Source organism: Patiria miniata, unplaced genomic scaffold (genome assembly GCF_015706575.1).
Source record: "Patiria miniata isolate m_02_andy unplaced genomic scaffold, ASM1570657v1 HiC_scaffold_1, whole genome shotgun sequence".
NCBI classification, from domain to species: domain Eukaryota; kingdom Metazoa; phylum Echinodermata; class Asteroidea; order Valvatida; family Asterinidae; genus Patiria; species Patiria miniata.
The window spans coordinates 24,893,461-24,919,837 of NW_024037047.1; the positions used below are offsets into that span (position 1 = coordinate 24,893,461).

General features: G+C 40.4%; 3 protein-coding genes and 1 long non-coding RNA gene across 4 annotated transcripts; all 4 read left to right on the forward strand.

Moving 5' to 3' along the window:
* The first annotated feature begins 1,873 nt into the window (after positions 1-1,873).
* On the forward strand, positions 1,874-3,697 carry LOC119732101. The gene has a single exon (XM_038205492.1). The coding sequence runs from the start codon at positions 1,874-1,876 to the stop codon at positions 3,695-3,697; it is 1,824 nt and encodes a 607-aa protein (XP_038061420.1).
* Positions 3,698-3,721: 24 nt separating this feature from the next.
* Positions 3,722-5,284, forward strand: LOC119732110. The gene has a single exon (XM_038205504.1). The coding sequence runs from the start codon at positions 3,722-3,724 to the stop codon at positions 5,282-5,284; it is 1,563 nt and encodes a 520-aa protein (XP_038061432.1).
* A 127-nt stretch (positions 5,285-5,411) lies between these two features.
* On the forward strand, positions 5,412-6,294 carry LOC119726478. Its single transcript, XR_005270829.1, has 2 exons — positions 5,412-5,792; positions 6,198-6,294. It is a non-coding gene; the product is annotated as an uncharacterized LOC119726478 (long non-coding RNA).
* Positions 6,295-8,578: 2,284 nt separating this feature from the next.
* On the forward strand, positions 8,579-17,950 carry LOC119732120 (hepatocyte growth factor receptor-like). Its single transcript, XM_038205515.1, has 13 exons — positions 8,579-8,636; positions 9,184-9,504; positions 10,216-10,545; positions 11,762-11,931; positions 12,496-12,922; positions 13,262-13,372; positions 13,620-13,786; positions 14,313-14,426; positions 16,487-16,557; positions 16,692-16,732; positions 16,904-17,000; positions 17,520-17,625; positions 17,879-17,950. The coding sequence occupies exons 1-13, from the start codon at positions 8,579-8,581 to the stop codon at positions 17,948-17,950; spliced, it is 2,085 nt and encodes a 694-aa protein (XP_038061443.1).
* The last annotated feature ends 8,427 nt before the right edge of the window (positions 17,951-26,377 follow it).

A 26,377-nucleotide genomic window follows, 5' to 3' on the forward strand; every position in this document is an offset into this window, starting at 1 on the left:
CAATCAAATGCTGTTTCAATTAGAGATTCAAATTCAGTTAAGCAGTTGAATAATGAAACTGTGTCCATTGTAGCACAACCCAATAACCAGTCACACTTGGTAAACCAGACAAATAGTGGTCAATCTGCACTAAATGTGAATGCTCATAGTTTTACACCAGAAAGTCATAACCAAAGTAGTAGTGTACAAGAACATGGTAAACAAAGTTGTAATAGTTCATCATGCCATAGTGTACCAGTGCCATTGCATGTCAATAATGACCATTCTGTTTCAGCTCAAGGTGACAAGCACTGTGACAGCAACCGAAGTGAAACTGGCATGTCAGGTGACAACGCTCTTCTTGCAGTTGTCAGACAACTAAAAAGGCCTACTCCTGAAATCAAGCGGTTTAGTGGTGAACCAGTCGACTACCGGAAATTCATCCGGCAGTTCAACACTAAAGTGGCAGTACATACTGATAATGACGATGAGCGAATGAGCTACTTGGAGCAGTTCACTACTGGAGAGGCATATAAAGTTGTCTCAGGTTTCAGCCATCTTCCTGCTGAGCAAGGATACCCTGCAGCTCTAAAAGAATTGGCATCTAGATATGGAGACGTGCATCTCATGGCCCACTCCTTCATCAAGAAAGCACTCGATTGGCCATGTGTTCGTCCGGACAACCCGAAGGCACTTGATGACTTCTCAATTCTGCTGGTTGAGTGTGAAAATGCTGTAAAATGCATTCAAGCAGTGAAGGTCCTCGAGTACCCCGACAACATGAGGAAGTTGGTGGGTAAACTACCATTCTATCTTCATGACAGGTGGAGAAATGTTGTTCGGCAGACCTCAGACAAAGGCGAGACTGTCCAATTTAGCCAACTGGTTCGATTTGTAAAAATGGAGGCAAAGAAGGTGATGGATCCCATGTACGGCAGAGAGGCCCTGAGCCAAGATGTAAAAGGCACAGGGGCAAAGGTCGTCACCAAGCACACCAATCGTTCAAGGGGCAGCTTTGCAACCGAGGTTTCAAGTGGCCAATCCGAGCAGACATGGCGTAACAGAGAAGGAGACAACAGGTCGACAGCAGTAAAGTCTGGCAATGAAGTGAAGAACGTGTGCATATATTGCACTGACACAGGCCATCATACTGACAAGTGCAAGCGTCTGTCCAGTTTGCCTCTGTCTGAAAGAACAGAGTTTGCAAAATCCAAAGGTCTATGTTACGGATGTCTCAAGCGTGGTCACCAGAGTAAGGAGTGTCGCCATAGATCCACTTGTGACATTTGCAAACGTCGACATCCAACCTGCCTCCACGATGAGAACAGAGTTCCCAAGCCCGAGTCAAAGCCTAATCCAGATGGCAGCAGTGGGCAGTGTGCAAACTTTGCAAAGTATGCAGGTGGTAATACGAGGGCCGGTCAGCAGGGTCAATGCACCATGGCAATTGTACCGGTTAAAGTCCGGCTGAGAGATGGTATCAAGGCTGTACCAACGTACGCATTCATGGATACTGGAAGCACGGTTTCCTTCTGTAGTGAGAGTCTAGCCCGGCAGTTGGGAGCAAGTGGTCCATGTAAGTCCATTACATTGGACACCATGGGTAAGCCCTACTCCATGAAGACGTATCTCATCGACGGGCTGAAGGTCAGCGACTTAGACATGACGAATGAGATTGATCTTCCAGTCATGTATACCAAAGACACAATACCAGTTTCCCCAGCACCATATTCCAAAGACTGATGACATCTCCAGGTGGGACCATCTTAAAGACATCAGCTTGCCTGAAATAGATGCAGACATTGGACTCCTGATTGGTAACAATGTGTCAGATGCCTACACCCCGTTTGATCTGAAAACTGGTCCAGCGGGTAGCCCTCATGCTGCAAGAACTATGCTCGGTTGGGTGGTTTGGAATGTGATGAGAGACGCTGAAGAAGTACAGAGTGACATAAGTTGTAGTTTCTCTGTAAACAAGGCTGAGGTCACAGCAGTAGCAGAGGTAGATCAGCTCAAGCATCTGGATAGATTAGTTAGAGAGACCATCAACATGGATTTCCCCGAGAGGCTCATTGACGACAAGAAAGAGCATTCTCAAGAAGACATCAGATTCTTGGCGTCGGTGAACAAGTCTATCACTCACAGAGATGGTCACTACTGTATTGGTCTACCTTTCAAAGCAGAAGATGTAAAGCTACCTGACAACAAGTCAATGGCATTGAAGCGCCTTGATAGTCTGAAACACAAACTACAGAGAAACAGTGAATTCGGCAGTGACTACAAAGAGTTCATGTTCAAGATTATGAGTGAAGGCTACGCCGAAAAGGTCCCACAAGAAGACCTACATCGGCCAGGCGGCAGGGTGTGGTATATTCCGCATCATGCAGTTTATCATCCCCGCAAGCCCGATAAGATTAGAGTAGTCTTCGATTGTGCGGCTACATACCTGGGTTCATCTTTGAACAACGTCTTACTCCAAGGACCAGATCTCACAAACAGTCTGATGGGTGTACTCCTGAGATTCCGTCAAGAGGAGATAGCTATAATGGGAGACATAGCCACAATGTTTTTCCACGTAAGAGTTCCCAGTGAAGACCGTGACTGCCTCCGATTCTTCTGGTGGCCAAATGCCAATCTCAAAGAGCAGCCGGTTGCCTATCGTCTGAAAGTTCACCCATTCGGAGCAGTGTCCTCACCGAGTTGCTCAAGCTTTGCTCTTAAGCAAACTGTTGAGGATAATGTTGGTGACTACGGAGAGGCTTCATGTGACATAGTGAAGAGAAGTTTCTATGTAGACGACTGTCTTGTCTCGGTTGGTACAGAACAAGAAGCTGCTCATTTGATCCAGAGTACCACAGCCCTGTGCAAACAAGGCGGCTTTCATCTGACAAAATGGGTGTCAAATAGCCATCAGGTTCTGCAGACGGTGCCAATAGAGGAACGGGCAAAAGACATCAGAGAGTTGTCGATGGAGAATCAGAACCTTCCCAATGAGCGAGCTCTGGGGGTTTATTGGTTTGTGGAATCAGACAGCTTGGGGTTCAAAGTCAGTTTGCCAAAGCAACCTGCAACACGACGAGGAATACTTTCTTTCACGAGTTCAGTTTATGATCCTCTGGGTATCGCAGCTATTTTCGTGTTGAAGGCCAAAATTCTCCTTCAGAGTCTTTGTCGACGAGACATAGGATGGGATGAAGAGATCCAGGGAGAAGATCTTAGAATCTGGAATCAGTGGCTCAGTGAGGTGAAAGACCTGGATCAGCTTAGGATCAGGAGATGCTACAAGCCTTCAGGGTTTGGGCAGGTTGTAAGCTGTCAGCTTCACATCTTTGCAGATGCTAGTGACGTAGGGTATGGTGTGGCTGCCTATCTCCGGCTTTGTGATGAATTTGGGCGCGTCAGCTGTTCGCTTGTTACAGGCAAAGCAAGGGTTGCACCTTTAAAGAAGATGACTATCCCGCGTATGGAGTTGACAGCAGCAACCATCGCAGTTAGACTTGGCAAAGTGCTTACTCAAGAGCTGGACTGCAACATACACGGCACCTACTACTGGACAGACAGTATGACGGTATTGCGGTACCTCGCAAACGAGAGTTGTCGCTTCCAGACCTTTGTTGCAAATCGCATTGCAATAATCAGAGATGCCTCTTGCTTGCAGCAGTGGAAGTACGTGAATACCAAATTCAACCCTGCTGATTGTGCAACATGTGGTCAGTAAGTGAAAAGGTTTATTCAGTGCTCCATGTGGTTTGAGGGTCCAGGCTTCCTGTCTCAGCCAGAAACAGAATGGCCTCAGCAAGATGCCGGTCTTACCAAGCTACCAGATAATGATGCTGAGGTGAAGAAGACTGTGCTGATGACAGCAGAGACACCTATCGGTCCGGTTGACAGACTTCTGGAGCACTATTCAGATTGGACCAGGCTGAAACGGGCAGTTGCTTGGATATTGGTTGTGATGAAGCGCCTCCAAGATAGAGTAGCTGCAAGCGAGAGGTTGAAACAGGAGCCAGCACAGCAAGAGTTAGAACAGCAAGAACCCAATGCGTTGCACCGTTCACAGAAGCTCGAATCAGAGCAGAGCAGAGTTAAGCAAACTCTTTCATCAGGTGACAGAGAAAGTCTTAACCATACTCGACTTACCACAGAGAACCTTGAGGCTGCTGAGAGGGTTTTAGTGTACCATGTCCAGCAGAAACATTGGAAGGACGAAATCAAATTGCTCAACGAGACGGAGGGAAAACCATCCTCGGTAGTCAAGAAGTCTTCTTCATTGAGAAAGCTTGATCCTAAGCTGGTAGATGGACTTCTACGTGTTGGTGGTCGGATTGGTAGAGCAGATCTCGACTTTGAGTCCAGGCACCAGGTACTGATGCAAAGAGACTCACCTGTCTCCAGGCTTATTCTTCAGCATATACACAAGTCAGTTGGACACTTGGGCAAAAATGCCATCCTAGCAGAGCTTCGACGACATTACTGGATAATTGGAGCACCTTCTATCATCAAGGGTATCGTCTCGAGGTGTGTCACTTGCAGGAGATACCAAACCCCGGCTGAGCAGCAGAAAATGGCCAGTCTGCCACGAGAGCAACTTGCGTTGAATGAACCTCCATTCAGCAAGGTTGGAATGGATTATTTTGGTCCCTTTGAGGTGAAACGTGGTAGAAGTATGGTGAAGAGGTACGGGGTCATATTTACTTGTTTGACTTCGCGAGCTGTCCACTTGGAGTTAGCGCATTCACTTGACACGGATTCATGCATCAATGCAATCCGCAGATTCAGTGCCCGTCGTGGATCATTAAAGAGCATTCTCTCTGACAATGGAACCAATTTGGTTGGCGCAGAACGTGAGATGCGTGAGCAGATGAGAACCTGGAACCAACAGAAAATCCATGACAACTTGCTACAGAAGGGCATATCCTGGCAATTTAATCCTCCAGCAGGATCACATTTTGGAGGAATATGGGAGCGTTTGATTAGAAGCGTCAGGAAGATCCTCTACTCTCTGATGCGAGAACAGCATGTTCATCTGAGTGATGAAGCTCTCCAAACTTTGTTGTGTGAGGTAGAAGCTATCATGAATGGACGACCACTTACCGAATGCCCTAACAGTCCCAACGACCTAGATGTCCTGACTCCGAATCATCTGCTTCTTCAACGGTCGGGCGAGAGTCTGCCTCCTGGGTTGTTTGACAAGCATGATAAATATCCTGTTAAGCAGTGGCGACAAGTTCAGTATTTCGCAGACCTCTTTTGGAACAGATGGTCGAAGGAGTATCTGCCTATACTTCAAGAAAGGCAAAAATGAACCCACCCCAAGCGGAATGTGACTGTGGGAGACATTGTGTTGGTGGTTGGCGCTTGGCAGAGTACTTGAAGTTGTCAAGGACAAGAACGGATTTGTTAGAAGTGTCAAGTTGAAGACAAAACTTCTACTTTAGTTCGCCCTGTAACAAAGCTATGTCTTCTAGTTGAAGGCAGTGTTGAGTAGTTGTCAGTATTTACAGACATATTGTTATGCGTTGTATCCACCAAGATTTCAAGTGTTAGTTTAAAGATAATAGTAAAGTTTGACCTTGTTTATTGGTATTATGTAATTGCTTATTGATTAATAACCAATTAGAGGGCCGGTATGTAGCGGCCAAACTCAGATAGATTTCTTATTTTTTGTTTTGCCAAGTGAGGGCGCTGTTGCGGGAATACGGGAGCTAAGCAAAAAGCAACATGGCTTCAGCTCAATCATGTCAATGACGACAGAATTTGCAACCTGTGGAATTCTTCGCCCAAAGCATTAACTGGCCAAGGTTTATTAAACGGTTGGTTACTCTTAAATAATTTATATCAATGATCTAGTAATTACTGTGAGATTTAGTGATATTTTGTAAGCCTAAAAGATGTACAAATGTACATGTATTTTCCACGCATGTTATTTTGGATCTTGTTATTAAGCACATGTACAAGTATCATACAGGGTGTACATAAACCCTTCTTGCATTTAGGTCATGGCCGATAAGCTCATCTGTCCTTGTACATTGTAGGGTTCTACACACATGTGTACGTGTATTTAGCCTTTAGTTTGGACATTTGTGTGCAAGTATTTAGAGTACATGTACATGTAGGTGATATGTAATTCAGTCAGCTGATTCTGTTAATTAGGTTACACAAACTCGGGATTATTTCTTGTAACACATACATTTTATTTTCCATTTTATTTATTGTAGTCAATCTGTGCCTATACCTGAGCCTGACAAGTGTACGACTACCAAAACTGTCAGAAGTTGTACAAGACAATAAAATCTTCTGGATCTGCGCACAGCATATTTTCGTCGGTAATCTTTGGCAGATTCACCGATAAATCTCCCAATTGTACCTTCAATCAAACGTAAAATCCCATGTTAACCCAAATTTACCTAATCATCTGTATGCCGTCCATCAGCGGCCATGCGTAGAAGCTAAAAGTGAGTAGATTTATAGATGATTTTAAGGGATATTTTGTGGGGGGGGGGGTTTGTAAGGGATAAATAACGTGGGTTTCATCACATGTTGTTTTATGGGTACATGTACGTACATTTTATTGATCTTTTTACTAAGGATTATGCCCTCATATTTCATCATTATTGCTAGTTAATTTAGTGTAATTTGGGGCTTATAATAGCTTATCTAATCCCTCAGTTTGTTCGATAGTTTAGTTGATACTGGGGAAAATTATTACATGAATCTTAGTCCATTTTCATGTGTTATTACATGTCACCTCATAAATGTAGGTTCCAATATTTATTATTGTATTATTTTTTTTTTCTTGTAGAACCACGGCCTACCACACGGCTTACACAACCTCCGTTGCAGTTCACGGCTCCCATTCCACGGCTTAAAGTCTTCATCAGTAAATTAACCTAATCAGCTCAGCTACTGAACCCGACAACACCTAAACTCTTAACTTGTATCATTACTCTTGTGATTCTTAGGGACACTTTCAGATTTAGTAAATTTTATGGTCAAATTTAGGGGCGGCTGTACGAAAGTGTCTAAGCGTTAAATTGGTATAGCGCCCTCTCGTGATTATGAATCTAGAAAATTCCAACGTGATTCCAATTTTAGTCACATTTGTCCTGAAATCATTCCGATAAATCTCCCAATTGTACCTTCAATCAAACGTAAAATCCCATGTTAACCCAAATTTACCTAATCATCTGTATGCCGTCCATCAGCGGCCATGCGTAGAAGCTAAAAGTGAGTAGATTTATAGATGATTTTAAGGGATATTTTGTGGGGGGGGGGGGGTTGTAATGGATAAATAACGTGGGTTTCATCACATGTTGTTTTATGGGTACATGTACGTACATTTTATTGATCTTTTTACTAAGGATTATGCCCTCATATTTCATCATTATTGCTTGTTAATTTAGTGTAATTTGGGGCTTATAATAGCTTATCTAATCCCTCAGTTTGTTAGATAGTTTAGTTGATACTGGGGAAAATTATTACATGAATCTTAGTCCATTTTCATGTGTTTTTACATGTCACCTCATAAATGTAGGTTCCAATATTTATTATTGTATTATTTTTTTTTCTTGTAGAACCACGGCCTACCACACGGCTTACACAACCTCCATTGCAGTTCACGGCTCCCATTCCACGGCTTAAAGTCTTCATCAGTAAATTAACCTAATCAGCTCAGCTACTATCTTCATCATTGTAATTTGAGAACAATCAGTAATTAAAGGAGAGCGAATCAACCAATCATAGACTCGTCACCAGTCTGCTGTCCTGCCCTTTCTTTCAATATCTATATAGGCTAAATCAAGCATCATGCTCCTGTAGGGCTAATATGTCATGTTCTAGACAAGAGGAACTATTATAACTTCCTCGATCGCGACGGATGGTTTGACTTAAACGGCTTAAATTTGTTTTGCGAATAATGCTCCCAATGAACAAATTAAGTTGAGAATGCAACTTTTCCCCGAGTAACAAACTGGGAAATACGGGGTTAATGCTTCTGGTTATTAGCTTGGGGTCCTATTTTCCCATATGCTTGATGACATTTAAAATTAATCTGACTTTATGTTAATGTGTATGTCTTTTAATATTGATTGCTGTGTTTGTTGTATTTTGTGTATGGTGGGACTCATGGGAGGCCAGTGGATTCCACTGAATGGGACACCCAGTTGAAATAAGAAATAAATAAAAAAGTAATACTAGGATCCCAGTCAAAACCTACATCAATTAACATTTTGGAAATGAGCTGGTTTTGAGTCGAGGAAAATAAGAAAATGTATTCGTACACTTGTTTATATCATGATATCTTACCAAGCTGAACATTTGACGGGTTAATAATGTGTTATTCATTGTCTCGTTGTTCCTTGAATCAGCAAAAATACATGGTTTCCATTTAAATTTCCTTTAAAGAAAGTGAAAGCAGAACTGCACTCATACGTACGAGAGAACTAAATTCACAATATATGAGGTTTGTTTCCTATTTGTTTTGTTTTTATTAATGCACAGGCAAAGAGCAGCATTTACTGATCACTGTGAGAATTTCATTTTCAGAACCACATAATAGGCCTATAGACGGAACATTAAATTTCAGAGCCTTTTGTTCAACATGGCGGTTTTATTCCTCGTAACGATATTTGTGCTGACTTGTTTGCATGCTTCCGAAGGTAAGCCCATTATTCTTCACTGAATAGAAATCAAAGTAAATGCAGGTAAAAATAATCACTGGTGCAGGAAAAATAATCACTGGTGAATATAATTTCCTGTTGTGAATTGAAGAATTAAGCTTCGATAATTTCGTCGGAGCAGGCTCGTGTATACTCTGCCGTCCTTGCCCATAAGTATGTGTGGTTTATTTTTGGTTACTCCGTATAAATCACGAGTTCGGTTCGTGATCGATGCGTCTAACGGATCCAGGAATTTTTACAAGAATTAACCCAGCTGGCTCTGTCCGTATTTTGTACCAAGGTGTATATTATTACCAATATAATTGTTTTCAGGTGTCAGAGCAAAGGGGGGGGGGGGGTTGCATAATTTTCAATGGGTTTCTATGGTTGGCCACCTCCCCCCCCCCCCCCCCCGGCTGGATACGCGCCTACATGTCGACCCACTGTCAACGCACATAGCGCATTTAGGGCAAGCCGCGTTGATTTTCCCCCTCCAGTCGTCGGGTTTACAATATAATTTCATGCGGATCTTCAACTTTCTTTGAAGCTGGAGCGGTAGAACTCAAGATCCAGGGAGGAAACCCACAATATGCCACCGTTGGATCCAACATCACCTTCACGTGCACGTGCATCCTTTCCGGTGATTACATAGGGAAAGACATTTTATTTAGATGGCTTTTCAACAACAAGCCATTGACCTGGCCTATCTGTGACGATCAAAACGTCATCGACCTCTGGAATGATACCCACAAGGTTTGCAGTTTGACCATCGACCCTGTTACGGAGACATCAGGAGGTGTCTACGTGTGTAGGATGCTGTCCCTAGGCTCAAAGGATTATAGTGCGACTGTGCTGCTCGATGTTATACGTGAGTCTGCTTATTACAGAACCCGATCCAAAGATTTTGTTCACTTCAATAAACCACTTTTCCGGGTTTTTTTTTACATTAAAGTTTCCTTTTTAACCCCTGGCTATTCTTTATCAAGCCTCAAGTTAAAACATTTATTAATATAAAAATCCCAAACACATTATAATAAGTAAACCACAGATTGGTTAATATCCCCAACTTGTTTTGTACACTACCGTGACAAGAAAAGACAATGCAGGACCGCCTTCAAAGCATTTGAGGTGTATTGGTTTTGCTTGTGTGTTTGTTTTCATTCCACCACCCTTCGATGATCCCTTCGATAAGGCCTAAAAAAGGCTCCGGTTTCTGGTATGGAGCTTGCCCAAAAAAGGGGTGCGGCGACGCGGCTTTTTTTTTTTTACCTGTTTTTTTTTTCCTTGCTTCAAATGTCGGCTGTTGACTGCAAATGGGAGTCCAGAGAGGCCACATAAAGCTTATTCTCGATCATAACCCCATCTAAAAAAAACACGTTAAAATAAAGTGCAGCAGCAGGATTCCAGTCAAACCAGTGAATTTGGCGGTTTTGAGACATCATCTTTCATTGAAAAAAACCTCTTTTTGTTCATTTTGCCGACGCGCATGGCTACGGCGACGCGCGCGCATACCAGAAACCGGAGACTTATTTGTTTTTTGGCCTAACCCGATTTGACGACTCCTCGGTGGACCGACGAGATGCCACGCTGCATCTGCTGGACCCCTCCACGGGAGCTGTGCTGGACGATCCCGAGTTTGGCCCCGTCTGCGTCCAGTCCAGCACTACGCGGCTTTTCGAGTGCAGGATTCAAGACGCCAAACCAGGGGTCTGGAACTTCACTTGGATGCTTGGGAATCAGATGATCGCTACTAAAAGCGAGGCACGGACCGGAGCTGGGCTGGTCAACGTGAGCAGCTGGCACACCGTGACAAACCCTGGCAACGAGACTCGAGAACGTAACCTAACGTGCCTTGCAACGAGCAGTGATCAGTCACTGAGGACCAGAGTGCTGATAACGCCTTGTGTAGGTGAGTATTGTATGTGTTTGCTGGTCCCAGACCTCTTTTTACCCGCCAGTAATTTCACCTTGAGGCATACGTCTCAATGTCATTATTCGTTTGTTTTCCCTGAGATATTTTTTTTAAATGTTACTTTCTTTACCTTGAAACAAATTTATGTCACCAAAATGGGCATCATGTGTTTGTTCTGTCATACATTGATACAATCTCAATGTGTGTTTTAGTGTAAATTCAAGGGACTCATCAAGCAAACTGAAGTGTGAATTATCTTAACACTTCATGAAGTTCTATGGTCGTTAAGATTTGGGTATTCAATAGCAGAATGTGCACAGAGTTCAGGTGATGTATTTTGGACACCCATTCCTTGTCTTAGATTACAATATTATGAACACTATGAAAATATTATTACGGAGAAAGATAAACAAAAGCCGTTTTGTGACAGAGGGTATCTCTTTCGATCTTAAGTAAGGTCTTTTAATTTTCCCTGACAATAATTTGCATGACTCATCTTCTTGTTTATGACACAACTGAAGAGAAAGCAAACTATGTGATACAACCGTAAAGTCCACACTACCTTTCAATTTAGTTCTTCTATTTTTGTTGCAAAGACAAACTTTATTCAACTAAATTTACTGTTTTACTTCATAATATATGTTCTGATATAGTCCATATTCACTTCAATTCTAATCTGAAATTTTGAAAAGGGAAACATTCGATTTTTATTCGGAAAGATGATTTCATAACGATGCTTCATAGCAAAGAGAAAGGATGAACAGAAAGTTATACCTTAAACATTTGGAAAGCTTATGATTCTGACGTATGACCCTGTCCGACATAGTCATGTGATTTATTTTCCTTTGTTCAGGTGTAATACCCATTCTTAAAGGTTCCGGGGTAAGAGGTGACCCAGAATTCGCGTCATATTTGACCTGATACTTCTCAGGGTCAAATGAAACTTGTTGAGTAATATTTACACGTTCTGAATTATTATTCAACACCCATAATTTGAAAAAAAAGGTGTCAATTTGACCAGCCCAAAAAAAACCCCAAAAACAAGCAATTTGACCCTCAAATACATCAGGTGAAATTTGACCCGGGTTCCGGATCAAATCTGATCCGGGTCTTTCTTTGAATGTGTCAGCAAAAGGATACATTGATTTGTCTTGAAAATATGTGAAATAATCTCATTTTAAACAAATAACCTGCTCGTTATTCAATTAAAAAGATGCTCTCGTTAAAGGTGCAAATGGAGTGCTTATCGCCATAGTAACTGTGGTCAGTGTTCTAAGCGCATTGGTTGTCATGGCAATCGTGATGCTCGTCAAGTCTAGAAGGAACCGAAGAGAACAGCGTAGTTTTCAGAGCAAACGAGACGTGCGATCGTCTATCGAAATGGTGAGCCTTTGTTATTAGGCTGATATTTATAATAAATTAAAATGGAAATATTTACGACAGAAAGAAAAACGAAAAATGGAAAGGGAAATTCTAGTGTAAAGGAATTTTATTGAAATTGTCACGCGATAATTTTAAACAGGTTTATTATTTATATAACGATAGGAAAATGAAAGTTGCATGCACAAAAAATACGAATTGTCAGGCCTTAAATATATGTAAACATCTTAAATATGTTTAAATTCAATTATACATGTAATCAAATGAAAGCAAAATAATGAATTTCAAATTAAACTCAGGAGCTTCAAAATCAATCAATTTTGTAAACAGCCAAAAAGTCTAGTGGCCTAAAACGGGCGAATTGTTCTACAATTCTAAAACGTGCTACAGACTTGACAAGAATTTTTTTTCTTAAATGCCAAAAGCTTTTCAGAGTGGCTTTACATTCATTGAAAACGAGGGAAGCTTGGCTAGTTTGCAGATGAAATTGATAAGATGAGGGAAAACATAGATATGTTTTGCATCAAATAATACATATGTTGTCTTTTTGTGTCTCTTTCTTTCAAGGATGTTGCTTTGGACCAGGATGCTTTAGGACAACCCGGTCAGTCTGAGGTCGGCAGCTCACCGGAAGTGAAATATGAGGACAGAATTGAACCACAAGATCCACACAAATACGAAATAAGGATTTCACCACAAGATTCACACAAGTACGAATACAAAATTTCACAGCAGGTTGCACACCAATACGAAGACACAAGTTCTCCGCAGGTGGAGTATGATGACACTATACCACCACAGGAGGAAACACCAATGCTACCTGATAGTGATGATGATGAAAATCTACCTCCCTGGGCTGAGGGGTGGAAAGTGCCTCGCAGCGACCTCATCATGGACGAGCGAGTCCTCGGAAGAGGGAACTTTGGTGAGGTACGATCAGGTGCTGTGATAAAAGATGGAGAACTGACAAGGGCTGCCATCAAGATGCTCAAAGGTAACTTATAACTACTTATGATGTGAGGTCATTGTATACAAAGGTCTAATGGCAATACACAGACAATTAAGCCCCGCCCAAAGGCGTTTTAACCAATCACATCCGTGTATTTGTGTCTTACATGGGTACATGCATGTGATGGAAATGGTGGCATGTCATTCATGTCCATTATCAATGGGGCATTCAGTGAGGCGCACGTCTTCTTGTCCACCTGCGCAGTGGGCGTGGCCTAATGGGTTGGTCTGTTCTAATCACATTTCGAATATACACGGCAACTTTGTGATACTAAGTTGACAGCTATATACCTTTATAATGTTAAACATTGTGTTTCTTAAACAGGCCACGCATCGGCGAGTGAGAAAGGTGATTTCATCGATGAACTTCGCACGATGACCTCTTTCGGCCACCATCCTAATGTCGTCTCGCTGCTTGGCGCATGTCAGCATCGACGTATGTATTCGGTTTATTGTAAACATTTATTGGTAATAACTGACTGAATAACAACGAAAACAGACCCGTAAATAAAAGACAAAGTTACATTTGAGATTAAGACAATGTATATTTAGTTCAGTTTGGTAGTTTCCTTTTTAATCAAGTTGAACAAAGATGAACGAGTTGCTTTCTATCACGTGTTTACATAAACACGTGAAAATAGCGTGTGACCTTGACTCCAGAAACCATACTGTGTCTTAATCAGAGGTGTTGTACGTCGCGTTCGAGTATCTTCCCCGCGGTGATCTGCGCAGCTACCTGCGGACGGCTCGCTCACAGTCAGACTCAGACGAGGATGCCTTGTCTTCCGATCAGCTGGTCAAGTTTGCTCTGGATGTTGCCAAGGGAATGGAGCACCTTGCTAAAGCGGGGGTAAGGAGCCGTCGCATGTTTGCATTTTTTCAGTTATTGATTATGAAAGGCTAAGTTTTCATATTTACACTCTACTGAAACCCTGTTTGGATTTGACACAAAGTCCGAGTTTTATTTGGATTGATACTATTCTTGGTTCTATTGATCACATTCCAGATCAAAATGATAACCTACACTATTAAAAGTCCCGGTGTAGATTCAAGAATCTACCTCTGGAATCCGGGGGTCAGATGACAAATGACACGCTCATGGTTCAAATCAAACATTTCACGTATACTAAAATCAATGTGGTCAAAATGACAATTGTTTCGTCACAATGACATTATTCTGGATCAAATGACCCCGAAAAGTAACACAGAGATATGGCATGTTTCAATTCTACCCAGCTTTAGGTCAAATCTGGCCCGAAATTAAATCAAAATTTGGCCTTGGACTTTACGTGCGGCTAAAATGAAGGCTCTGTCCTCAGTGAGCAGTTCCACAATGGATTCAGAGGTATTGTTATTGTGTTCTTTGATCTTAAAAGGTGATCCACCGAGATTTGGCTGCCCGGAACATCCTACTATCTGAAGGGCTGACTGCTAAGGTTTCAGACTTTGGACTGTCCAGAGGGGAGGATATCTACGTCCAAACGTCAAAGGTAATTGCTTTAAACTAAACTCCAGACCTATATACTAAGTTCGTATTTCAGTTTTAGAGAGGTACATACGATGCTGAAAGTATTTTACAAAGCTCATATTGCCAGTCAGACACAAGTAAGACAGTTACTAGTGAAAAACAAGTCAGCTAAAAAGCACTCAGAAAGCGCACACCTCCACAAAATCACCTCAGAAATACCTGTTCACCCATATCCACTGGACTTGCATATTTGATTGCACGTTCGCCACTCACGCATAGTATCAAATGGTTGAGTCCATTGACCTGTTGATTTCAGTGTTGTGTGCGCTTGAGCACATAGGGATGCAGACAAGTAAATCGGTCCAAAATTTCGTCAGTATTAGAGCATTGTGAAGGCCGTGAACTTGATGATTTGGTCAAAAAACAAAGATAAAAAAGAAGGTTGGAAGCCGTGTAGCTGACTGCGAGCTCGTAGATCTGTGAAATGTAGATGATGATTAGGTCCTCAAATGGCTATATTTTGCAATGGAGGTAGGCGTCCATTTTTAAATTAGCGATGGGCTTCAGGACTGCTTTTAGGGGTGATCATCTTTGGATAGTATATCCTCCCAAAAGACATTGATTGTTAACCCCAAGAAAATTGAACAGAAAATGAAAAATGATGAAATAAGCTTTTCTTTGATGTACGTCTTGAAAACCTCAGAGAGTTGTGAGTATTTTTCCCTATTCTGAAGTGGGGGCATTTGTCATTGGGGTCTATGCCGTACACGTGCATGGTTTAGGGGATTTTTTCCCATCTCGCTTTTGATAGGGTGCAGACCAGTAAATTGGTCCGAAATTGCCTACACCAGCCAAATCACGATTTGCATGCCCTCAAATTTTTCAATTTGAATTCATTGTGAAGGCCGTGAACTTGATGATTTGTAAAAAAAAAAGGCAGAGGAATGCGAGCTTGCATTTCTGTGAAATGTGGATGATGATGATTAGGCCCTAAAATGGCTCTATTTTGCAATGGAGCGTAGGTGATGGGCTTCAGGACTGCTTTTAGGAGTGATCATCTTTGGATGGAATTTTCCCTCAAAAATCATTAGTGAACACCCAGATAATTGAACAGAAAATGAAAGATGATGAAATAAGCTTTAATTTGTAGTACGTCGTGAATACAGCAGAGAGTTGTGAGTATTTATCCCGAATTTCTGAATTGGGGGCATTTATCAGTGGGGTCTATGGATATTTATTTACTGGTCTGCAGCCATAAACTGCACGCTGGTGACCCAAACACGTGTCCCAATTTCATGGTCTCTTCACATAGCATATACATGTATTCGCACATACAAAATGGTGAGGAATCCTTTAAAGAATATCTGCAACCAGACTTAGATCTCGATCAATTCCACAATCTAATGGACTCGTACCTGTATCAAGGACCACCCATAAAAGTAGGTTCATAAAATTACATCTAGAACTGCTTGAGTTATCTTATTAAATGACAAACCAACACCGATAGAACCATTACCTCCTTGGGGGAGGTAATAATTTCGTCAGTCACAAGTCTATAAATAGTCCATTGAGTTCAAGTCAAATCTCAATTCAATTGTGGCAAAGTAAGGCAATTCTTTTTCGGTATTCATCACCCCCCCCCCCCCTGTTGGTGATATTTCTTGTAATTTGACTTTGATTGAGAGATTGCAAATATGTATGATCTTGATTCTCGACCTCTTTCTTGGCATGTAAGCTAGGACATTAAATGGGACATTCCCATATCATCAGAAGTTGACAAAAAGTACAATCTACACAAAGTCCCGAGTCTAATTTGACCAGGACTCCGGGCTTTTTCTGCCCTGAAACTTTTCCTCGTGAAAATGACACTTTTTTGAATCAAAATGACAATACTCGTGGTCATTGTATTTGTCAATTTGACTCGGAAAAGTGTGATTTTGACCCAAAAAAACAGATCAGATCAAATATGACCATGATTTCTGGTCAAATTTAACCCATGATTTTTTAAGGTTAGTTTTCATGTCTTTTCATTGGCATTTGAATATTTTTATTATTATTATGCTTCATTTATTTCACTTATAGAGACGGGTTCCAGTCCGCTGGTTGGCTATTGAGTCAATCAGGTATAAGAGGTACACGACAAAGAGTGATGTGTAAGTACAAATAACCTTGTTTATCGTTTGGAGTATTTTATGCGTGATGCAGACCTAAATCTACATTTTTTTTTGGCAAAATATTTCCCGTCACAGAATTAAAGAATTCTTGACTTAATTGTTCTAATCATCAGGTGGTCTTTTGGCATCCTCTTGTGGGAAATAACCACAATAGGTAAGACATATTCTGCTTAAAAATATACTGCCTTTTCTGTCCTGCCATTATCAAACTGTTGAAGGCAACTTTATTTCCATCAAGATTCTTGGAAGTAGTGTGAAAACTAAACAATTGGTCCTTTCCTCTTTTTCCACTGTATCTAATTTATATTTAACGTACATTATGAAGGGGGAACCCCCTACCCGACCACCAAGAGCGAGTCACTAGCCGGGAAGCTGAACGGAGGATACCGTATGCCCAAGCCCAGCAACTGTGACGACAAAAGGTAAGATGTTCACTTAATAGGTGCTCAGTTTTATCAACAGGTAGTTTTCGTCCAAAATATATAATTATTGCTTAAAAAAGACCTGCTGAAACGTCCTCTTGGCGGAACAGTAGATAGCGAGGGTCAACATCTCTGCGTGTCAACATTCAAGCTGGCTCGTACGGCAAACATGACCCAGCTACAATGCTCCGTGGGCCATACTTTTTTGTCAATGCCGAGCCACCAGTTTGATGAGTAGAAGTATGCATGCGTATGACGTGGGCCTGGGGCTACTTAAATAGTCTGGAAGTCTTTTTGAAAAGGTATAGTCTTGTGGATAAAGAGAGATGCAGCCATATGTAACAATGAACTAGCTGCTATATTCATCACTGCATGTGTTTCTAGTTTATGCTACAAAATATTTTGTTGTTAAAAAAACATTCATTCACGTGATTTCTGCCTAAGCGAGTGCTAATAGGCGGATCTGAAAATCAAAAGAATCTTCACTCATAAGGTTTCCCTGTGACTCATTTAAATTAGTTACGCCCTGATGCGTAAGTGCTTGGAAGAGGATCCGAACAACAGACCAAGTTTCTCTGAACTGGTATCTACCCTAAGTGGCACGGATGACAGTAAAATTGATCATGTAAGTATAGCATCAATTTCGCATCAAAGTCATCCTAGCCCACCGCATCCTCTTAGATATTTAGATAGAGGAAAATAAACAAAACATTTTCCTTTTGTTTAGATAGGTACACTGCACTTAATACATGTATCACAATTTTTGTTGGAGGCAATCTTTATTTACTCGTGTGGTATTTTAAAATCTGGCTAGGCCCTAACCACGAGGGTATGCACACACGCTTATAAAGGACATTGTTCATTTCATTTACTTTCAGACCTATTTTTCTTTTGACCGAGTGCGTTACGAGAATTTGAGTGTCATCCGGCCTGAGTTCGATGACAACTGATCAATCGACATCAGCGTTCGTTCAACTGCGTCAACCGTTTTCCTGTGTCTTAACAGGCCGTATTTTTTTTACGATTGCGGCGCCATGTTGGGGGTACAAAAAAGACGAGTAATATGCAAAAAATGGAGTGCTATTATGTACCCAATAACCTTATTACAGCGTGCCATGGAATGTCAGTACAATGCATGGTATTTTAAATAAGCATAGGCCTATTATATTCGGTCTTACCACGGGTTATTTTAATGTATTAGTATAGACATATCTATAACAAACTCAACTTTGATATTCAAGATTTTTAATACATTTTTGGAGAATCACTTAAATTGAAATTGGACCTTGCCACTTATTTTTTTTTTCCCTTAACATTTCTCTCTTTTTTTTTTTTTTGGGGGGGGGGCATTGATTTATAACCACGTCCAGAAAAGGTAATGTGCTCAGTTGATATTTCAGTGAGCCAAGTGAGGTATCAATGGACAGCTGATGACTAATTCTTTAAGCTAATTTTATGATTAATTCCTTTTCTCAATCAACGCCATTATGGAATACCTGATTGGATACACCCTGTATAAAAATTCATCTTTAATGTATTTTGCTTTTTTTACAGAAGGTCGGTCTATCAGTTGGCTTCTTTTTGTTGCAATAGTTCCGAAAAGAAAAGTAAATGTAATGTTATACATGTAGTAATATCCATTTAATTAACAGCATAATAATATTTAGTGCACCTTAATGGTGAAAACAAATTAGAGATGTTAAGCTCTTGGCAAAAAGTTTGTTGAGGTACGCTTATGCGTTTTCTAAATTATAAAGAAAATGGCATTGTAGAGTTGTCAACCTTAATTTCTTATTTATTTATTTTATTTATTCTGGTTTATTCTTAAAAAGGAAAATATATTGTACACAACAGCATAAATGCTGACAATTACAATATTTACAAAATCAGGCTAAAAATTCATATCGTTAGAGTTACAGTAAAATTTGAAAGGGAGAAACTAACTAACAGACATGATACAAAGCAAAAAATTCACACACCAAAGGTGAACATTTACATTCCATAAAAAACACAAGCCATTTAGATTACCAACACAAACACAATCCTTACCCCCCCCAAAAAAAAAACCGAACATCAAACGAGCAAACACACCCAACAAACAACTAAACAACAACAACCAGACATGCATTACATGTAGAAACATTACACACATCACATTTTACATTACATAAAAGTCCTTACAGTTACTATTAGATTAAAAAGAGAGAACCAAACAAACAGACATGATATACAAGGCATACAATTATTCACACACACTAAAGTTTACATTTACGATCCATAAAGAAAAAAGTAGTTTAAAAAGAGAAATTGATAAAATACAAACAAGCAAGCAACAAACAAACAAGCACCCCAATAACCCAACAAAAGCACACACAAAAAACCGAATACAGCGGCAAGCCAAATAACAAACCCAGAGCAGCTTCCCCCGTACATATTCGCAGGCAGGGCAAAAACCATAATATAAATCACTGGAAGTATTTTAAACTACATGTGTACATGTACTACATACCCAAGATAAATCACTAGTTGATACTATTTAATATGCTAACTAATGATGGAATGGTGGACTTGTTGTATCTAACATACCTACACTTAGGGACCTGCATGCCAGTGATGGTGGTTGATCTAAGCTCTCTGTTACACACACTTTCCCTGGTGGTGGCAGCATGTTTCTAAATCTATTAGAGTTAGAAGTTTGTTACCAAACTTAAGCAGCAGATCCTCCCTCCTAGATTTAAGAGTAGGCAAACCAAGCACGCTGAGTACTGTGGTGTAGGAGTCATAGCCATGGCCAAGAATGATACGTACTGCACGTTTCTGTATGCATTCAATGGCATGGAACCCCACAAGAAATAATCTGAGTCTTTGACAAATGACCGCAGAGCTTAATAACATTGAGACTAGCAACGCTAGTTGAAAATTGCTGGTTGGTTGCTATACATTTTTTTGCTCAGTATAGATCGTGAAATAGAAGTCTTTAAATACCTCTGAATTGTGCTTGTCTGCGTTTTTAGAGCAATTATGTTACATTTCGTTGTTTTAAATGCATTGATTGCTATTTACTCTTATTTGTTGAGCGGATACACCTTGCTATTATGACAGTTAAAGTACAACGATCTTGTCGTTATGTCTAGAGCGCTTTATTATAATAAATACAATTGTGATAAATATTAAGAGCTGATCAATTGTGGGGGGGGGGGGGGTTCAAATAAAAGGAGGAAAATCCCAACTGACGCAACTTTAACAAAACCCGTTGTGTGAATCCCTTGTCAATTTGAAAGAGGGCGGTTTTTTTTTTAGGACATGCCTGAAACGGGACTATCGTAGAAGAGGAGTCTGCATTCTGCATGGTTTTGAAAATATAATATAAGCGATTATTTTCAAGATTTTCAAAAAAATCAATATTGCCTTCGCCGGCGAAATTACGATTTGCATGCAATAATTTTAGGAAGTGCGCGTAATATCACTGAGGTCTATGGCAGTCCATTTATTGGTCTGGAACCTTATAGGGCCTACGCGAGGTGAAAACAACATGGCTGCGCCCATGGGATACAGTCTTAAATCACAAGAGGGCGCTGTAACCATTTGACGATGATGTAAACATTATGTGATGTATATCATGGAAGAAACTTCAGTGTCAGCTGTTTCAACATCAAAAGTATATTAATGATAACATTAAACAGAGAAATTGACTGCAGCAAGATTTGTGCCGAGCGACTTCCGAAGCACCGAACCGAATTTGGACTCTATAAGAAATTCAGACTCTTTGGTTGTATTGCGCATGCCGCAAGTGAATAACATAGTGTCAAGCTGAAAACTGAAAAGCGGGATATAAGAAATGGGAATTTGTTAAATATTTGCAGCCAGCACGACAGTGAAAAATCCAGGTACAAAGAGAGATTAAGAGATTCAGAATTGGCTAGAGTTAAACTGAACAAAATTATCCAGAGTTGTATCATAATTACCAGCTTTACATTGAAAAAAAGGAAACACGGTACTGGATTTCCCTTCTAAGCGAATTTCTCTTCTGAAAGATAATGACCAATTGGTCTGAAATTTGACGGAAAATACCTTTATGACAGGATTCTCACCTCAGTTTGCCGGGCAGATCTTGTAGGTTGCTACACAAAGTCCAAGTGTTAACGGATTAACTGTTTTGTACGTTACCGCCTATTGCTAGAATGCTAATCCCAACAGCGCATTATAATATGAGGCACGTTAGATTACTGAAACTCACCATAATTCTTGTGAAAACCAACAGCACTGGTGGTTCGTTATGGCCGGCTCAGTGTTTTATATATTACTCCAAGTCGATTTTCGCACATTTAGTCGGGTAAGATAAACCTCCAACGACGAAATCGCTGTAATATTGTTGAGTTATTGCTGCCGTGGTATTGCGTGCTCCAAAAACTACGGGGACTTTCCACTTAGTCCCGAAATATGCGTGACTATTATCATAACATATTATTTGCACACGCGTGCTCCAACTTTGAACTTCAACCCCGTCTATAAATTATACACATTGCTGCCAGTATGCATTGACGGGCTGAATAAAGTTCATAGTCCAATGCACTGTGCATGCCAGACAAGTGTCAGTCTACAACACAGGCGCGTATGCTGCACCTGAAGGGAATAATAGGCCTGAAGTCGAGTCGAAATCATTACTTTGGCATCATGTCAACTCCCACTCTCTCTAGCGATACACACATACCGTCCTTACTCTTCAACCAGTTGCATTAAGTTTTAAATATTTTATAACTTGTATGATTGTATTGATACGAACATTTGTTACCGGTGTCTGCCTTAATACAAACACAAACATTTAGTTTTAATGTTCTTGGGTTGCTTTTGTGCGCGAAAAAATATACACTGCTAGCTTATCATCATTAGACCACAATGTCGTTCGCACTCTTTAAATAGTATTATTTCACAGCTAGGAATTAACAGATTTATTTTCATAGTCTTTAAGCCGATTTTGGTTATTGGGCGATTTCCGCCAAACGATCGATGACGACCGCCATCTTGAAAATAATCCTTAATCCAATAAAAACAAAATAAACCTTCGCTCTGTTATGTTCTCCTTTTCCACGAGTCAGCCTCGATTCTTTTTTGAATCACCTATTTGCAACAGAAGAGTGCCCAACAGCAAGGCACGAAAGCATGCTATTGCTAACAAGAGGATTTGCGAACATAATCCTCTGCTCGCACCTTTAATCACATTTGATTACCCAACCTATCTTAGTCACTTAATCTCTTATGTCCGCCCACTCTACATTTCACTCGGACATAACCAGCAAAGACTCAGTCATGCTTACAACCCATACTAAGCCATACAAGTCACCAGAGAAGAAGTGTCACTGAATGGGATAGTGCCATCCCTTTTCCAAACTTCAATACCGCCACGGCTCAATGCGCCATCTCACGCACGCAATACGTGCATACAAACCCTGAGAGAAAACCAATGAACCATCACTTCTCGGTCTCTTACTAACACAACCTCTCAAAAGAGAAATATCCATCATTCTGCCATTGTTATAATAAATAAATTGGAATATAACCCACCCCATCTTACCTTATTCGTTATATTCAAACCACAAACCCCTCAACTACCATGGCAAGAAGGAAACTCAACCAAGAAACCAAGAGATCAATAAATAAATCTAACCACTTCTCTCACAAATGCAATCGTAAACCAAACGAGCCAACTCCAATCATTTGCGCTCATTAGCAGAACAAAATATCAATCCTTCATAACCAACTATCCAAAGCAAAACCATCGCAAACCGAAATCTTGGCTTGTTGGAGAAGGCCTCAACATCTTACCTACTTCTGCTAAACCAAACCGCAATCACTCGTAAGCAGCATCAATAATTATTTGGAGTGAAGACTACAATTTACATTAATAATGCGTAACATACGCTCTATAAACCATCCTTTCAACTACCAATTGGCATCCGAAATCATATTCTAGTGAAACGCTAGAAAATACCCGGAAGCCACTAATTTTAAACTTGCCCACAGGTTTAACACATACAATCTTAGGATGAAGAAAAATCAAAACAAACTCCACCTGTCTTCACCACGACATACAACCCAACCATAACACACCGTCACTTAAATCGAGCAATAAACAACCATCACTGGAACATAATCCAAGGCAACAAACTACTGTGCGGAAACATTTCCCGAATCATAATTCGTTGCCTTCAGAAAAGCCTTAAATCATATCCGGGAGTAACTACCCAAACAAAATCAAGAGTTAAACCCACTCCCGACCTACTCCGGCTCTTCCAAAAAACTAACCGAACCCGATTGCTCTCCTCACTAGAGGAACAAGTTGAAACCAACTAAAGTCACATGGTTGTAACCACAACACTTCAAACTTACGATACATGATTGGAATACAACCAATCCCAACCACAACTTTTCCGCGAGTCGGCCTCGATTCTTTTTTGAATCACCTATTTGCAACTGAAGAGTGCCTAACAGCAAGGCACGAAAGCATGCTATTGCTAACAAGAGGATTTGCGAACATAATCCTCTGCTCGCACCTTTAATCACATTTGATTACCCAACCTATCTTAGTCACTTAATCTCTTATGTCCGCCCACTCTACATTTCACTCGGACATAACCAGCAAAGACTCAGTCATGCTTACAACCCATACTAAGCCATACAAGTCACCAGAGAAGAAGTGTCACTGAATGGGATAGTGCCATCCCTTTTCCAAACCAAAACACAATCCAATTTACAACATATGTCCTATATTTAACTAAGAGAATATTGACATAGATCTAGGAAAAAGAATGATTGTTCCTTCTGTCAACTCCTGAGGGACAATCATGTCACGCAAAATACAACAAAATTATTGAAAATGTCAAGAAACATACGCTAAGTGGAACAGTTGATTGATTGGTAGGATTAATGGAATAACTTCTACAAATATAAGAAATAAATGTATCATATTACTTGCGAGAATGAAGAAAATGCATCTCCTCTCCGGATATGCACAGAATAGCTTGAACGTATTTCCGCCACGCCACCAATAGCGAGTGTGGATTGGCCGTTGGTGAATTTAAATAAGAATGAGTTTAGGTGCTAATGAATAATAAAATACAGGCTGGCAAATAAACAAATAAACCACCATTTAGAGGAAGGGGGTACTTTTTCATAACAGTGACATATGCATTTACCTTTCTTATTGCGAAATCTTATTGAGCTGAAATTTCAACAGTTTAATAGTTTGTAAATATGAACTGTTCGGCTTTATTGTCCTTATTTGTTTTTCACATAGTGTCCATATCCTTTATGAACGCAGACCTAAACTTATTTAAAGAAACTAAACTTGCAACACATGAGGTTTCCTGTTTGTGTCCACAGGCATAAACATCTTCTGATATCACTGTATTTCATTTTCAGAAACACAATGTGTACATGGATGGAATATACACAATAAAAACAATATGATGCCAGCATTGACACTCTGTTAAAATTATTACTTGTCCCAAAAACATATAATATGAAAAACAATATATTTATATTCGTTGTTCAGAATGAAAGTAAAACTGTGTTCATAGGGGAATTCTACTTGCAACACAGGCTGCTCTGTTTACGTTCAGAAATCCCCACCGTCAATAGTTCATTTTCAAAGCCACAACTTCACATTTTCCCCAGCCTTTTGTGCGACATGGCGGTTTTATTCCTATTAACGATATTCGCGCTGACATTTCTGCATGTTAATTCATCTTGGAAATTGAAGGAATTTTAGATAATTTCGGCAAAGGAGACTCCGCTGATGCTCTGCCGTGTTCGCACAAATCCTTAAAATCACGAGATTATAGTACGGCTAATGTTGATACGTCATTCGAGTTGATGCGTCAGTCCAGTGACCGACTTTTCGAGGCACATAGCACACAGGGCAAGCCGCTGATGTGTCCCCTCCAATCGGTTGTTTACAATTTTATGCGGATCTAATAATTTTAATTATAATGATAAATAATAATGCGTATTTGTAAAGCACACGTATTCGCTGTTATTTGTGCTTAATACATTACATTATTATTACCATGTTTATTATGTTACAGCCCGATAGTCTGATGATTCGATAGTCCGATGGTTCCATAGTCAGACAGTTCGATAGTCCGAAGGGCCCATTAGTCCGAAAATGGAATAAGGTTAATTAATCCGAGGGTTCAATAGTCCGAATAGACGATCGGGTTCGATAGTCCGAAGAGAAAATAAGTTTCGATATTCCGAATAGATGATAAGGTTTGATAGTCCGAATATACGGTAGGGTTCGATAGGGTTCGAAAGTCCGAATTGAGAATGAGGTTCGATAGTCCGAATGGGCAATACGATTCGTCAGTCTGACACTACGGACTATCGGACATTTCTGTTCATTCGGACTATCGGATCTTATACTAGTCTTTTCGGACTATTGAACCGTACGTGTTGTCAATTCGAAATAATGAACCTTCGGACTATTCAAACTTATTTTTGTTTCGGACTTTTGAACCTTCGGACAAATAAACCATATTCTAAATTCGGAAAAACGAACCTTCGAACAAATGAACCTTCAGACTAATGAACCTTCGGATTAAATTAAACCTTACCAGGATTTAGGATGGAATGCTGACTCTTCACATTTTTATGTTTTATATTGTCCTGGCCACGTGGTAAACACACCCGGGGCCACAGGACCTCCCCCAAGACTAGACTGTAGATAAACAATTAGGCCCATTCATTCATGGCTGCATGAAAAAAACCACAGGAGGTCTGGCATTGATCAAACAGATTGTTCTATTTTGGCAGTAGGGTTTCACCCCTAGGGATCCAGTGCTACTTTGTGCACAAGTCTATACAAACCGAATGGCAGCCCTTGATTTTCTTGCAAATTCTGAGACAGTCCCTAAAACCTGACAAGTGACACCCCCTCTGAAGGACGTCCTGTGGTCCATACTAGGATCTGGTGATAGATGACTACAAATTTGTATCCTTGTGGAGACACACACACACAATAGGGAACAAAACATTGTAAAGGTCTCCACAGGGCAATTTCTATAGATGAATAGGTCTCCACAAGGTTTTCACGAAATAGATATATGGGTTTTACTCAAAAACTAGGAATTTCCAAGGTGGGTTGATCCGTCGCAAATGGAAGAGTTTTAGAAAAGGGATATTAAGTCCAAATTTCAGCCAAGGAAACTAATTCTGGTTAAAATAAGAGCATTTTGAAACTTCACTTTCAAAATTGAACACTTTACTACACGAGAACAAAGGAATGTCTCCACAAGGATACAAATTTGAGAATGGGTGGTTGGGGTCGTTGGGTCTCTGACCTGGATGATGCTAGTGGAAGGAAGCCAGATGGCTGTAAA

Coding starts and splice junctions, on each gene's coding strand:
- LOC119732101 (XM_038205492.1), top strand. CDS start 1,874: ATGCTCGGTTGGGTGGTTTGGAATGTGATGAGAGACGCTGAAGAAGTA.
- LOC119732110 (XM_038205504.1), top strand. CDS start 3,722: ATGTGGTTTGAGGGTCCAGGCTTCCTGTCTCAGCCAGAAACAGAATGG.
- LOC119732120 (XM_038205515.1), top strand. CDS start 8,579: ATGGCGGTTTTATTCCTCGTAACGATATTTGTGCTGACTTGTTTGCAT. Junction 11,932..12,495: donor TGCGATCGTCTATCGAAATG/GTGAGCCTTTGT, acceptor CTTTCTTTCAAG/GATGTTGCTTTGGACCAGGA. Junction 17,626..17,878: donor ATGACAGTAAAATTGATCAT/GTAAGTATAGCA, acceptor ATTTACTTTCAG/ACCTATTTTTCTTTTGACCG.